Source organism: Pipistrellus hanaki (genome assembly GCF_964339955.1).
Source record: "Pipistrellus hanaki genome assembly, chromosome: 3".
Lineage (NCBI taxonomy): Eukaryota > Metazoa > Chordata > Mammalia > Chiroptera > Vespertilionidae > Pipistrellus > Pipistrellus hanaki.
The window spans coordinates 124083049-124097827 of record NC_140505.1 but is presented as its reverse complement, the minus strand read 5'-3'; the positions used below and the strand labels follow the sequence as shown (position 1 = coordinate 124097827).

At 34.4% G+C, this 14779-nt stretch overlaps 1 protein-coding gene across 2 annotated transcripts in view; it reads left to right on the top strand.

Annotated features, from left to right (window-relative positions):
• ZDHHC17 (zDHHC palmitoyltransferase 17) overlaps positions 1–13981 on the top strand; it is an 83027-nt gene extending 69046 nt beyond the window's left edge. For both annotated transcript variants that reach the window (XM_084876292.1, XM_084876293.1), the window contains 7 exons: positions 35–157; positions 1104–1166; positions 3631–3724; positions 4828–4911; positions 6414–6571; positions 7230–7324; positions 11165–13981. In XM_084876292.1, coding sequence (XP_084732418.1) covers positions 35–157; positions 1104–1166; positions 3631–3724; positions 4828–4911; positions 6414–6571; positions 7230–7324; positions 11165–11303 — 756 coding nt within the window. In that variant the 3' untranslated portion in view covers positions 11304–13981. The remainder of the gene's footprint in view (positions 1–34; positions 158–1103; positions 1167–3630; positions 3725–4827; positions 4912–6413; positions 6572–7229; positions 7325–11164) is intronic.
• Positions 13982–14779: the final 798 nt, after the last annotated feature.

Sequence of the window (14779 nt, the reverse complement as noted above, 5' to 3'; positions counted from 1 at the left end):
ATTGGCTCTTTAGATTCCTTAACTTTAAGTACATCTCAACTTTTTATTTATCCATCTTCCATTCCTTGCCAATAGTGTTGCACTTTTCTACAATTTTGGGAAGTCTTGGAAATCTGATCCAGGGATAATAAAAGCTACAGAAGAGCAAAAGAAAAAGGTAGCAAGAAACAATCTAGTCACATGAGTTTCACTGCCAAATTACCAGTAGTTATGGTAGATATTAGAGTACAAAGGAAGAAGCTATTGTTTAGAATTTTCAAACCAAAGAAGTTTCAAAACAAACAGATGTATAGTTGGTGCTCTTGTGATGCCTGTCCTTACACTTCCATAACAATTGATACTTTCATGCTTTGCTTATTCATAAGGCTATTGGGATTGCTTTGAGATGTGGATACAGTATTTTAAACATCTCTGTAAACCCTCCACAAATAATATGCCTTCAGTAGATGTTTGTTGAAAGACTTCGTAAATTGAAAGGCCAATAAATTGGTTGATATTGCAGATATGTCATCACAATAACCGAAATATTTGTATGTATAATCCTGGGCACCCCTCACCTGTAACACAGGTACTTATGAAGCCAATTTTATTACTTTAAGCACTAGTTATGGACATATGGAAAATACCTATTTTAACCAATTAAAAAAAAAATGAAACAAATTCTGATGAATTATGTCTGCCAACAGTAGACTAAAACACTGGCATGTTCTTATGGCCCAATCCCCCCTTTTCTAGGAGATTTCTACTGTTATGTTATAGTATTCTTCAGACATTACTACTAATAATTGGTTTGACAGATTTCCTTAGTCATAATCCAGTTCTGAAGATTCAGGACCAACTGTTAGGGTAGGTAACTTAGTTTTATTCTCAGAGGAATGTTCCCATAACTAAGTTTAGGATCAGCCTTTTCATATATCCAAGGGACAAAACTCCTATATTCATACTGTGGTGAAATAGCATAAGTAAATGAATGGAAAATTTTATTTGAGCTGAAAACATTGGTTACTTGAAGATGAACATCATGTTGATAGATTGTTATTGATGGCACAGTAGTTGGTGAACATTGTTCAGTTTTGAGTAAAATATATATTTTTAATTTACAGACAATAGTTGAACTTGCAGAGACAGGAAGTCTGGACCTCAGTATATTCTGCAGTACCTGTTTGGTAGTATTTTTTTTTCTTCATTCTTCCATCTATCCTCTTCTCCTAGCAGTGGCATAGCATAGAGGGTGTGGGAAACAAAGAGAAGATGTTCTTTGCTGAGCACATTTCGTGCCCTCCAAAAAAGTGATACAAGAGGAAAGATGGTAACACGATGTCTCCTTCCCAGTGTGCTTATTCTCCCTGATAGAACTTGACTGTAGATCTGTTCAGAGATGTCATTCATCGAAATTCATTCTTACTCTCTTCCTCTCTCTTAAAATGCAATTCAACAAATAAAAAACTAAGTAATAATGTCTTTAAGATCAAAGATTTAGTATGATCCCTAACACTGTATATTTTTAAATACATCAGTCTGTCCATATTAGAATGTTATGCAAGTTTGAGCACTATTTTATCGATATTAAAAATTGTTATCTTCAACCAGGTCATAGATAAAGATATGTATGAAATTAGATAGCATTACCAATAGCTATGGTAATATTGACATTATTTTATTATAGACATCAAATTTCTAAAGATTAACTTTTCAGTTTTTATTATTTTCTGCTTTAATTTTTATAATTCTTGTGAAAAGTGTGTAAATTGCTACAATGGTTACCATGTTTTTCTACATGGAAATTGAAATACCTTCAAATTGTACCTGAAACTAAATGCTCTTTTATACAATACCTTTGCAATTGAACTGATGTCTTAACATTTGAATAATAAAATAGATTAGGATTATGGAATGAGTTTTTAAAACTGAGCTCTGGTGCTACAGATTCCTTAAGTTGCTTCACTTAATATTCATTGACCAAACAGTCATGGTTTTGAGTATTCAAAATATATACTAGCAACTTTAGGCTGCTACTTTCAAGCATTCTTTAAAAAATAGTTTTTGTTTCTATGCTTACAATGGATTATTTACGTTTGGCATTTTTAACCTATAGAATGTTTTTATAGCCTGTTCTGTGGAAATTATTCTGTCCTATAAAGTTAAGAATGCATTGCTAATGTGTTTGCCATATGGCAAACAAATTCTTTATAGAGTCAGTCAGTACAGTTTTATTGTTAGACAAATATTTAATAACAAGAACAAAACTATTTTTGCCATCATAGTGTAAATGTTTTATAATATATTTTTATAAGCCATATACTCCTGGGTAGGTAATTTGGTTTTGTAAAGTAAGAACATACATGTTATGAAATGATTCAAATTCAACAGAGTATTTGTCATTATATGGGTATCTTTTACTTTAATAAATAGGCAAGTCTCTAAGGAGATACAACTAGATCACAATTTTCTAAAAAACAATTACTTTGTAAGGGAAATGAAGAGACTACTATATTCAGGGCCTCCGTCAGTCTAGTTCAGAATTCATTGACAAGTGAATTCCCAGAGGGGAAATGTAGCTGAGGGTTCAAGGAGAGAGTAAATTTACTTAATATATCCTGCTTCTTTCTCCTAAATAGATGTAGCCACATTATCTGTGGTAAAGACTAACTTACCCTTTTCTTTGATCCACAGATCATATTAGTATATGTAAGAACTGCAGAGTCCATTTAGGTTTTCTTCTTAGGACCTTAGAATTGTGTATAACCTCATGCATATTATTGGGGAAATGGCAGTGCTTTTGTTAAAATACCAATGAAGGATATTATAAATTTTGTTTCTAACATAGTTTAATCACTTTAGCTTTTTGCTTTATACCCAGAACTGGGACTACCAGTCCCTTCAAAGATTACTACTGAGTTCTTGTATTCACTTGGCTGATTTAGACTAATATAGAGTAAAATATTTCACAATAGTTAAAACATTAAAACATAAACATGAACTCTTTATTGCTTGTCAGAAGCTGAATAATGTATTTATATTTTGTTTTGCAAGAAATAGGGACTACCTAAACTTCCTAAGCATATTGTACTTTCTTAGATATAGCCATGCATTGCAGGGTATGTCTATACCTGAAACTGAGATCGCAGGAGGCACTAAAAGAGAAATACATGTTACACTTACATTTTTTGTTAGAATATGGGAAGATTCATATTAAATGATTTTGAATTCTAAAAGCTTTTATTCACTTCTAATTTGACCTTTCTTTTACTAAAGAACAATTTCATTTTATTAAAGAACAACTAATATCATGACCAGTAATTACAATAAATTTTCATTTAGAAGCCTGGAAAGTAGTGTTTTTATTATTCAAAAATTTGAGGGATATGAATTAAAATAGTACCATTCATCCAAACAGAAAATTGGAAATTCTACTTCATTCTTAAGAGTTTATATTCTAGAGTAGCCTTATCCTTTTAACTTTGTTGTTACAGTTGAAATTGTTTTGTTTTACCCTTGGAAACCTTGGTATAATTCTTTTCCAAAAATATAGTTGTTTTTTTCCATAGTTATACTTTGAGAAAATAAATGTTCTGCTCTCCTGTCCAAGATTTAGTGCCTTTTATAATCTTTTAACATGCCTATTAACAGATACGGAAACCAGTGAGGTCCAAACATTGTGGTGTGTGCAACCGCTGTATAGCAAAATTTGATCATCATTGCCCATGGGTGGGTAACTGTGTAGGTAAGTTTTATTAGAAATTTCTAAATATATTGTTTATTTAAGTTTACGTAATTAATAAAGTATAATATTAAAGCTGATAGTAGAAAGTTCATTCCTGTACCTTACTGCACTCACTCCCCCTAACTCCCTAATTAAGCAGCTCAGTTGAGAGAATGTGCTTAAAATCAGTGTCTAGAAAAGATTGATAGCATTTCTCTATCAATTTTTTCTGATGCCTACTCTTTCCTATTTTCTCCATGGGATAATAGTGAATTTGAAAAGGAGGCAGATGGTATTTTTTTTAAATATATTTTTTATTGATTTTTTACAGAGAGGAAGGGAGAGAGATAGTTAGAAACATCGATGAGAGAGATACATCTATCTATCAGCTGCCTCCTGCACACCCCACACTGGGGATTTGCCTGCAACTAAGGTACATGCCCTTGACCAGAATCAACTTGGTACCTTTCAGTCCGCAGGCCGACGCCCTATCCACTGAGCCAAACCAATTTTGACCAGATAGTGTTTTTGTTGTTGCTGTTAAACTAGAGAAAGTAAGTCAATAGAAATATTTGAAAGGATATAATGCACAGAGGAAAAAAGGAATGACAGATAAGAACTCCACATAATTCAGTGTTCAAGAATGATGGAGTCTGAGGAGATGAGCTGAGTGATCTGAGAGATGGCCCTGGGATTTCTTGAGGTGACAGCACGGAAACATTACAAAGACTGTGTAACTGATGGGGAGAAACCTTTGAAAAGTTGGATTATGAAGTTTACAAAAGTAAAGCTAAAATAGGGATATTTTAACATCACAAAGAGGAGCATTAAAGCTCAGAATTGTGACTTGATTCTTTGAGACTCTTTTGCCTTCAAAATGAGTATCATTGTAGTCATCACATTTTTGTATGTTGTTATAATAGGCATTCTTATATTAAGACTTTAGTGAAATCATTAATTTTCTTGAAGGACATTTTCTAAAATAATTAATGTGTGTAATTATCGTCTCAGTTGTATCACACCTTTCATGGTATTCCTTCCCTCCTCCTAATTCTTCCCACCCCTGCTGTGTTGCCAGTTGTTGTTTTCTTAGCTGAAAAAATTTGCTTTTTTGTTGTTTCTAGGTGCAGGCAACCATAGATACTTTATGGGCTACCTGTTCTTCTTACTTTTTATGATCTGTTGGATGATTTATGGTTGTATTTCTTGTGAGTACACTAGGTTTTTTCTCTCTCTTAAAAACAAAAGTGTTTTCATACTCATGCTTACCATGTTAACAACAATATGAAAATGACAAAAGTCTTTTAACTAAAAATTTTGGTTTGGGGCATCGCACTGTAATGAAGCATAAAGAAAAAACAGATAATAGAATTATCAATAATGTTTAACTTATAGTATAAGCAACAGAATGATCATTTAACTAACTGTTGTTTAATATGTGTGTCCCTGAAAAACGTGTTGGCTTACTAGGCTTTGAAAGCTTCTGGGTTAAATGTATAGTACTTTTTTACATCATTTGCTTGCTTTACTCTAGCAGTTTATAGATTTTGTGATTTTGCTAGTTGCTCTTTCTTACCAAACAGTTGGTAAAAGATAGTTGAAGTTAAATTCGCAGAGAACTTGAAATATTTTGAGAAGTGAGGTAATTATTACCTACTAGAGAATATTAAAAGATATTAGAAATTACTCTTTTAAGAATAATTTGTCATTCACTTGATCATATAAGTTTAGTACCTTAGAGGAATTTTGGGGGTTTTATTGCATTGAAAACATAAATTGGAAAGAGTTTAAATGAATATATTAGTTACTATGCAGGTCTTGGTGGTACTTAGCATAAAGATGTATTAGATTCCAGCTTAAAAATAAATCTTGGAAGGATGATTTCCTGGTTCTCCTACACACACAGATATTAAGAGTAATCTCTTATTGCCCTAATAAAAAAGAAACTTATGTCCTCAAATATGTGTGTATAGTATCCATCAAATAACATCTGAATATTGTTACAACACAGTGGTGTGTTTGTTTGTTTTTTTAAAGATTGGCTGCTTTGCTTTCCATTTCTGATGTGATTTTTGTTTTTTGTTTTTATTTTACTTTTTATTTATTTTTTCCATCGCCATTTATCCCATGTCCTTTCCACCTCCACCCTCCCTTCTCACCTCCACCAGCAGTCACCACCACAACGTTAACCATTTGTTCCTGTTTTCTCTTTTTTTTTTTTTTTTTTTTTTTTTTCCCCAATCCCTACACCTCCCAACCCTTGCCCTAAACCCCAAAACGCACACACACATTTTTCACTAATGTATAATGGGATCATCTAAGACTATTAAAAATGTGCATTGAAAGTCACTAATTAAAGCTAGACTCTTAGATCATGCTTTTTGTTTTGGGTTTCTTTTTAGGGGGGCAGCCCTTTTTTATTTTAAGCCTCATGCAAGGTTATGTTTATTGTGTTGGCTTCAGCTTTTTTGAGAAAGAGAAATCAGTTATCTTCTGTATGCACCCCATCTGGGGACCAAACCCACAACTTTGGCATGTAACCTGACTGAGAATCAGACCTGCAACCTTTTTGGTGTATGGGACATTGCTCCAACCAACTGAGCCACCTGGCCAGGGCTTGGATCATGTTTTTTAAGCAGTGCCTACCACAAATGTCTGCACAGGTGCTTGGGTGATTATTGAGTAAATGTGAGTGCTTTTCTGATTTTAGATTGGGGACTCCACTGTGAGACCACTTACACCAAGGATGGATTTTGGACATATATTACCCAAATTGCCACATGTTCGCCTTGGATGTTTTGGATGTTTCTGAACAGTGTGTTTCATTTCATGTGGGTGGCGGTGTTACTCATGTGTCAGATGTACCAGGTACGTGCAAGTGCATTATTTGCTCTTTAGTGTACCGATTCAAAACTTAAAATTCACTTCTTGCTTAAAAGACAATAATGTATTCTCTTTCCACTCACTCTTACATTTCAAAGAATATAATTTTAACTTACTTTCTCTTTGTACTTTTCTCCTCCTCTTCTCCCTCTTTTTTTTTTTTTTTTTTTAAGAACTTTTGACTTTGAATACTACTCTTGACAGAACTTTTTATTTCTGTTTTTCCTGATTCGAATACATCTAATTGGATATAATTGTAAGCTTAGATTGATGATGCGATCAAATATGTGTACATTTTAATAATAATGTTTTATTACCAACAAATATCAACATTTGTCTTTTATTAAATTAAGTAATTTTTTAAAAGCTTATTCTTAAAGGGGTGATTAAGGTGTTCTGTGTACAGTGTCCATCTCTCCATGCGCACAATGCCACGTAACCTGTTTTATTAAATATACTCCCCATTTTATGAGCTCTTTTTCATGGAATCAAAATGATATTTTGTGAACTAGTTTGATATTCTCCTAATTGAAAACCAAAAGCAGACTTCATCATTTTTTTCTCCATCCTTACCTTGAGAGTTCATTAATTTATTTACATTAAATACTCAGAGAATTAATGGCTTTCTTTCCTTCTCTCTTAGATATCATGTTTAGGTATTACTACAAATGAAAGAATGAATGCCAGAAGATACAAGCACTTTAAAGTCACAACAACATCTATTGAAAGCCCATTCAAGTATGTACATGTTTATAAATTTAATATTTTTCCTTGTCACATAAATTTCCTTACTAAACCAAACACGGCAATTATCTAGTGAATACATCAAAGAGAAGTGTTTTCTTTATTTATGACAATAGGATATTCAATATGAAATGTTTCTTTTACTTAGAACTATGTAAAATAGTTTATAAATCCTACTAAATTTTAGATTCAGCCACACATATCATTAGTTTATCATAACTTTAGATTTTATCACATTAACTGTTTATAAATATGTGGTGTTCTTTTTTTTCCTTAATTGCACAATTCGAACTTTATTGACCTATTAACATATGTATTTGATTTTTAATCTTTCCATCAATTTATAAATTTTCATTAGAAAATGAATGTACCCAGAGAAATGAAATAAGATTTAAAAAACACAATCAATTAAAGTTTATATTTAGGGAAATTTCCCATGCTTTAAGACAACTTTTCAGTACAAATTATGTATTTTATTTACCCTCTGATTGAGACAAAAATTCCCACATGTCTTATCTTTTTAAATTGAGGTATAATCTGCATGTAACATTATAGTAATTTTAGGGGTACAACATAATTTGATATTTGTATACATTGAAAAATAATCATAGGAGTCTAGTTAACATCTGTCACCATACATAGTTAAATTTTTTTTTTAATGAGAACTTTTAAGATCTACTCTCTTAGCAACTTTCAAATATGCAATACAATATTATTAACTACTAGAGGCCAGGTGCACAAAGTTCATGCATGGGTAGGGTCCCTAGGCCTGGCTGGTGATCAGGGCTGATCAGGTTTTCCACCTCCCCACCTCCTCCTTCCCTCGCTCCCTCAGTGCCCTGCGGCTGCTGCTGGTCACCTGCCATTTTTGTGCCGCCCCCTGGTGATCAGCACACATCATAGTGAGCAATAGAATTCCCAGTCTCCCGGTCAAACTCCTGAGGGGACAATTTGCATATTAGCTTTTTATTATATAGGATAGTCACCATGTTGTACAGTATACCAGGACTTATTTCTTTTATAACTAAGTTTCTACCTTTTGAGGAATCCTCTTCACACATTTCAACCATCCTACCACCCTTTACTGTGGCAGTCACCAACTGTTCTCTTTTTATGAGCTTGGGTTTTGTTTACTCATTTGTCGTTTGGATTCCACACATACCGTATTTTCCGGCGTATAAGACGACCTTTGAAAAGAAAAAAGTCAACCGAAAATTGGGGGCAAAAGACCAAAATTGCACAAAAATTACCTGCAGATCTTGACGGCAAAGTAAGTCTTTTCTTTGAAGTGGGGGGTAGTCTTATACAGCGAATATAGGCCTAAACCTATGTTCTAACTGTAAAATTAGTGGGTCGTCTTATACGCTGGAAAATACAGGTAAGTGATAGCATATGGTGTTTTTCTCTGTATACACCACTTTTTTTATTCACTCATCCATCAATGGACACCTAAGTTGTTTCCACATCTTGGCTATTGTAAATAATGCTGCAATAAACATGGAGGTGCATTGATCTTTTCAAGTTAATGTTTTTGTTTTCTTTGGCTAAATATCCAGAAGTAGAATTGCTTGGTCATATTGTAGTTCTATCTTTAAATTTTTGAGGAAACTATACTATTTTTCATAGTGGTTGCACTAATTTATAATCTCACCACTTCCTCACCAGCACTTGTTAGTCTTTTTTTTTTTTATACTAGTCATTCTAAAAGGTGTGAAGTTAATCTTATTTGTACATTTCTCTGATGAGTAGTGATGTTGAACATCTTTTCATATCATGTACCTTTTCACCATTTGTGTGTCTTCTTTGGAAAAATGTCTATTCAGATATTCTGCCCATTTTTTAATCGGATTGTTTGCTTTTTTGCTATTGAGTTGTAAGATTTTGTTATATATTTTGGATAGTAATCCCTTAGCAGATCTATGATTTGTAAATATTTTCTATTCAGTAGGTTGCCTTTTCATTTTATTGATGGTTTTCTTTGATTTGCAGAAGCATTTTAGTTTGGTGTAGTCCCACTTGTTTATTTTTGCTTTTGCATTTGGTGTCAGATTAAAAAATTCATCACCTAGACTGATAACAAGGAGCTCACTGCCTGTTTGCTTCTAGGATTTTTATGGTTTTAGGTCTTACATTTTTTAATTTATTTTAGGTTAATTTCCATGTTAATAGTATAAGATGGTCCAGACTATTATTTACATGTGCTATCCAGTTTTTCCAACCCCACTTATTGAAAGTGTCTGTCCTGTTCCTTATATATACATTTTAAAAATGAATTTAGTTTGATGCCAAGAAATAGTAGTTTCTTAATAAAATGAAATATTTAAAACTTGGAGTTTTATTCAAGCTACTTGCCTACCACCTGGAAACTTTTGCAGTGCTATTAACTATTATATGCTTCTGGGAAGCAAACAAGCCCATAACTAAGGACAAAAAAAAAAAGAGGCAATTAGGTAGTTTTCAGAATTCTCATTTAGACACAATCCTATATAATAAAAGGCTAATATGCAAATAGACTGAACGGCAGAACTGGTTGCTCTGACATGCCTGACCACCAGGGGCGCATGCAGAACATGGTGGGCATCAGCAGAATGGTGAAAAAGGTGAGCGGGGGCACCAGACCAAGGCAGGGCACCCGTCACTGTCATAGGGTGAGCCTCTGGTGGTTACTGAAAATTCTTTGCTCCCACATGCTGTGGTCCAGCCCGCTGCTCAGACCTGCTGCTGGTGCTGGCCCCGCTCACACCTGCTCTTGGGGCCATCAGCAGGTGCAAGTAGCGGCTACTGGCCCCAATTGCTCCTCAGGCTTTCTCCACCTCTCTCTGCTCCTGAGGGGCTATCGGGGCCAGCAGCCACCACTTGTGCTTGCTGCCAGCAATGGCCCTGCTTGCACCCACAGCCGGCACCAGAGCTGCCGCTCGCACCTGCTGCTGGCACCTGGCATGCCAGTCCTGATCATTCGGTGCCATCAGTGGGTGTGAGTGAAGGCTTCTGGCTCCAATTACCCCTGAGGGCTTTTCCACCTTCCCCTGCTCCTGAGGAGCGATTGGGACCAGCAGTCACCACTCTCACCCACTGACAGCGCCAGCCCTGCTTGCACCTGCTGCTGGGGTCGGCCCCAATCGCTCTGCGCCATCAGCGGTGCAAGCAGGGCCAGTGCCATCAGTGCATGGAAGTGATGGCAGGAGCGGGGCTACCGGCCGATGGTACTGGTACTGGGGGCTGCGGTGGGAGGGGCTGGGTGGGACATGGAGGATGGGCCAAGACCCGCCCCTGTGCCCACCCAGTCTTGCAGCCCACAGTTCCTTTCAAGTTGCATGAATTTGTGCACTGGGCCCCTAGTAGTTATATAAGAGGGAAGCAGACTGCTTTTCCAAAGGTGTCAAAGTTCTAAAATTCCCTGAACTTACCCAGACCCTTTTTTAAATTGTTATATTATGTACAGTACCAAATTTATGCTATTTTTATTTATTTTGTCTTTTACTTTCTCAATTTTGGATGTAGTTTGTCTTCTTGCCAAAAAAACACCAATCAAGGAAAGGTTTTATAAAAATTACATGACAGGAATGAAATGCAAATTTGAATAACTTTAAAATGTAAGTGTGTAACCCATTAAATTAGCACACAAGAGAAAAGAAAAACCAGGTTGGCCAAGCTGTGAGGAAACATGAATGTACATATATTTTATTGAGCAATAAATATCGAAAAAACAGGTTCTTTCTGGCAAGTAACCTGAGTTTTTAAATTTAGAAAAGTAATATTTACCACCAGAATTATATTAAACTCATATATTAAATCGTTATACTAATACTCTTTCTTTTTTGTGTGTTTTTTTAGCCATGGATGTGTAAGGAATATTATAGACTTCTTTGAATTTCGATGCTGTGGCCTCTTTCGTCCTGTTATCGTGGACTGGACAAGGCAGTATACAATAGAATATGACCAAATATCAGGATCTGGGTACCAGCTCGTGTAGCAGCGTCTTTATCTTATGAAGCATATTGCTAAGTGGTGCCTGAAAATGTGTCTGTCCGTCTCTCTCACACTCGAATCCACATCCTTTGAACAAGAGCATGTTGTATATGGGGCTAACAGTGAATTTTACAGTCTTTTTCCCCCAACACTTTTATTAACAAAGGTAAATATGGACAGAACACACTGCCACTTCTGGGAAGAATAAAGGTCTTAAAATGAATTTAATGTGGGAATCACAACATACTCAACTTTTTGTTTTGTTCTCATAACACTTTTCACAAAAAAAAGAGTGAACTTATTCTGTTGACAGATACTAATCAGAAATGTTTGAGTCTTGCTAAAACTAAATTTATGGTATACAGCTAGATTTTATGGTACAATCTACTAAAAGTATTACAGTTAGTCTTGAATTGATTCAAACTAATGTTATGTACGTTTTAGAATGTACATGTTTATACTGTGATGAAAATCATGTGGTTTTATTAGGGATCCTCTCTAATGTGTCTTCAAAGGCACAAGAAAATAATGTTCACCAAAAAAAAAAAAAAAAAAAGTGCTAATAATATTATATTGCTATCAGCTCTTACAGTGCCGATATATTTCTGGTTTAGTAAGTAATTTGTAGTAACCTTGCTGTGAGGTTTTATGGTCTAATAACAAAACACTTGCATGAGTATAGTAAGTCATGCCATTCTGTTCAAGCTTAAAAGCCCTACTAAGTGCATGATACACCTCATAGAATGTATTATAGCACCTACTATCCAGTAAAGCATAAATTAGAATTTACTTTGATGTGCACACAATCTACTTTTTAAGAGTTAAGGTATTTTCAAGAAAATGCAGAATAAGTTAATGCTAAATTCTAATAGATAAGTGAATTTACTTTTAAAATTCTGAGCTGCAAAATAAAGACAAAATGATGGAGTTTAGCTAAAGATGGAGCATGATCTCTGTACATAGCACATCTGATTAAAAGAAAAGCTAATGAATGTTCTGGTTTTAAAAATATGACCTATCAGAAAGAATTTAATCCCCAAGTTTATTTGAGTTTTTTCAGTATTGAATGTTTTGAAATTTGTTAATGTTATCTGGATTTCAAAAAATATTTTCTTATATTGTTAAACGTGATGCACTGATCAATTTTTGTTGCAGCATTTTCATACTCACAATGAGCTATCAGTCACTGCTTCCATAAATATTGTTTACAGAGTGAGACTTGCTGTAGTCCTCTTAAGTGCTGTAGCAAACTGTGGTTCGAGCAACCTGTGGGAAACCTGTGAGAGGGAATGGGCTGGGGGAGGGTGGGAAAAGGGTGGTCAGACTAATGACAGACCCTAGGCCAGTGTAAAGATTTGTGTATCTGTATATAAATAATTTATCAAATAGTTTTCTCTTTGTGTCTGTGTATGTGTTAGTTGTTTAAAGCTGCTCATTTCGTTTTACCCAACCAAAAGAAAAGAAAGATAACTAATGAGCTTCTAGTGATGTTTCATATTGCTGTTAATAGGCATTATACCTTGCAAGTTCACTGCATGTCTGATGCTTGGTAAAATTAGTATTCCCTGTAAAATGCAGATTACAGGTATTAAAGCAATCTAGTGGTATACCCGCCGCCCCTTGCCTTAGTAAGAGGAGCAGTGAAAATGTACATAGTTGATGTTCAGTATTTCCAAATACTGTTTTTATATAGTCCCTTTGACCATAAGTCACACACCAGAAAGATTACACTTAGTGTGTTTGTGAGTGTTTTAAGATTAGAAAATTGGCATACATACTTTATTTTGAAAAGGGAAGAGATGGTTGTGGGGTGGCAATAGCATTGTGCCATTTTTGTCAGAGTGTAAAAAACTGGTCAATTAACAAGTGTCTCTGCTAGTTTTGACTACTAATTGGGGCAAATTTTAGATAATTTTTTTATTTCACAATTATTTATAAAAGCCTAGAATTTGTTTTAATTTTTTGTATTTTGAGCCACTTCACATGAAGACTCGGTTACAGTTTTTATTGAATACATTTTTATTAACAGTCAAATACTATGGTGATTTTCTAATTTGGATAAGAGTGTTGCTACCACTTTTTTTCTTTGTGGTACAATATTCTTTTCAGTGCAAGAGATGTCTTTCAGTTAAATAGAAAAACCCTCTAGATACTTAATTACATGGAAAATATTAGCAATGTTAACTAGTACTAACCATCTCATAATACCAATGAAATCTATAACTCAGAAATGGTCAGATGGTCAGGAACCAACTGTGCAGCATTGCACCCTCTGTTTAATTCTTTCATAGGTCTTGTATGTGGAACCAACTTAACCCAGTTCTAAACTTGTGTATGAAGGTGACACTTTGGGAAGTAGTTCATATAACAAATAGGAACTTATTTTTCTCAGCTCTGAACATCAACTTTTTTTTTGGAGTTTTTTTCTCTTCATATTTTTGTTGTTCCCAGGAATTTGTTTGAAATATTAGAAGGCATAAAACAACATCATTATAGTTAAGCTATTGATATTTTTATTTTATATTTTCTTTATTTATAACTGTGCCAAGTATTATTTTGCTACTTACCGTGTTACTCTGTGGAAAGGAAAACCTGTAAAGTGTTTAATAAATTAGCTCTCCTCACATAAATTAAATCTGTCAAAATTTTTAAAATATTAATCGGAATAAATATTGACTCTTAGATGTGTGCTTGCTTATTTCACTTGATTCACTTCAAGAAATTGATGAAACACTAGTAGTGGTATCTATAATGTGAATAGATTATATATTTATATTGAGTCAACTAGAATTCAAGTTGCAAGATTAGAAATTGGTTTAAGGGTGGTAGTGGTATTCTAAAAAAGCTCCACAATTTTGTGTATATGTGTGTGTAATTATTATTTTTTAATAAAGAAAATAAAGTTTTCTATAAGAATCTTAGGTTATATGGAGTTAGTAGGATCTTCTGGGACTATATGAATCTCCAAGTTTTAAATATAAGTATATTTAAGAGATTTAAAAGATATATATTTTTCTTGATTTCAGAGAGGAAGTGAGAAATAGAAACATCAATAATGAAAAACATTGATCGGCTGCCTCTTACACACCCCCGACCGAGGATCAAGCCCTCTTGACTGGGAATCAAACCCACACACTTTTGGTGCACGGAATGAGACCCGACCGACTGAACCACATCAGCCCAAATGGATGGTTTTTAAAATAAAAATAGGTATTTGCCATGTAGCCCTTTAATATCACACTTGGATTTCTTGGGTGCTACCCTGTCAATTTGCATCCAAATGATGAAAGTAATTCTTCCCAGAACAGTCTGCCCAAAGCCAAATTCCTTTCTCCACTCCTGAAACCCGTGGAAGCTAAGTTTACAGTTTCGGAGTGGCTGTTTTGCCATGACTCCAGTTTAAGAATAATTTTAATTATGAATGGATATAAAATTTAGCAAAAAGTCTCAAATTACCAGGCACCTGGCAACTTCACATTG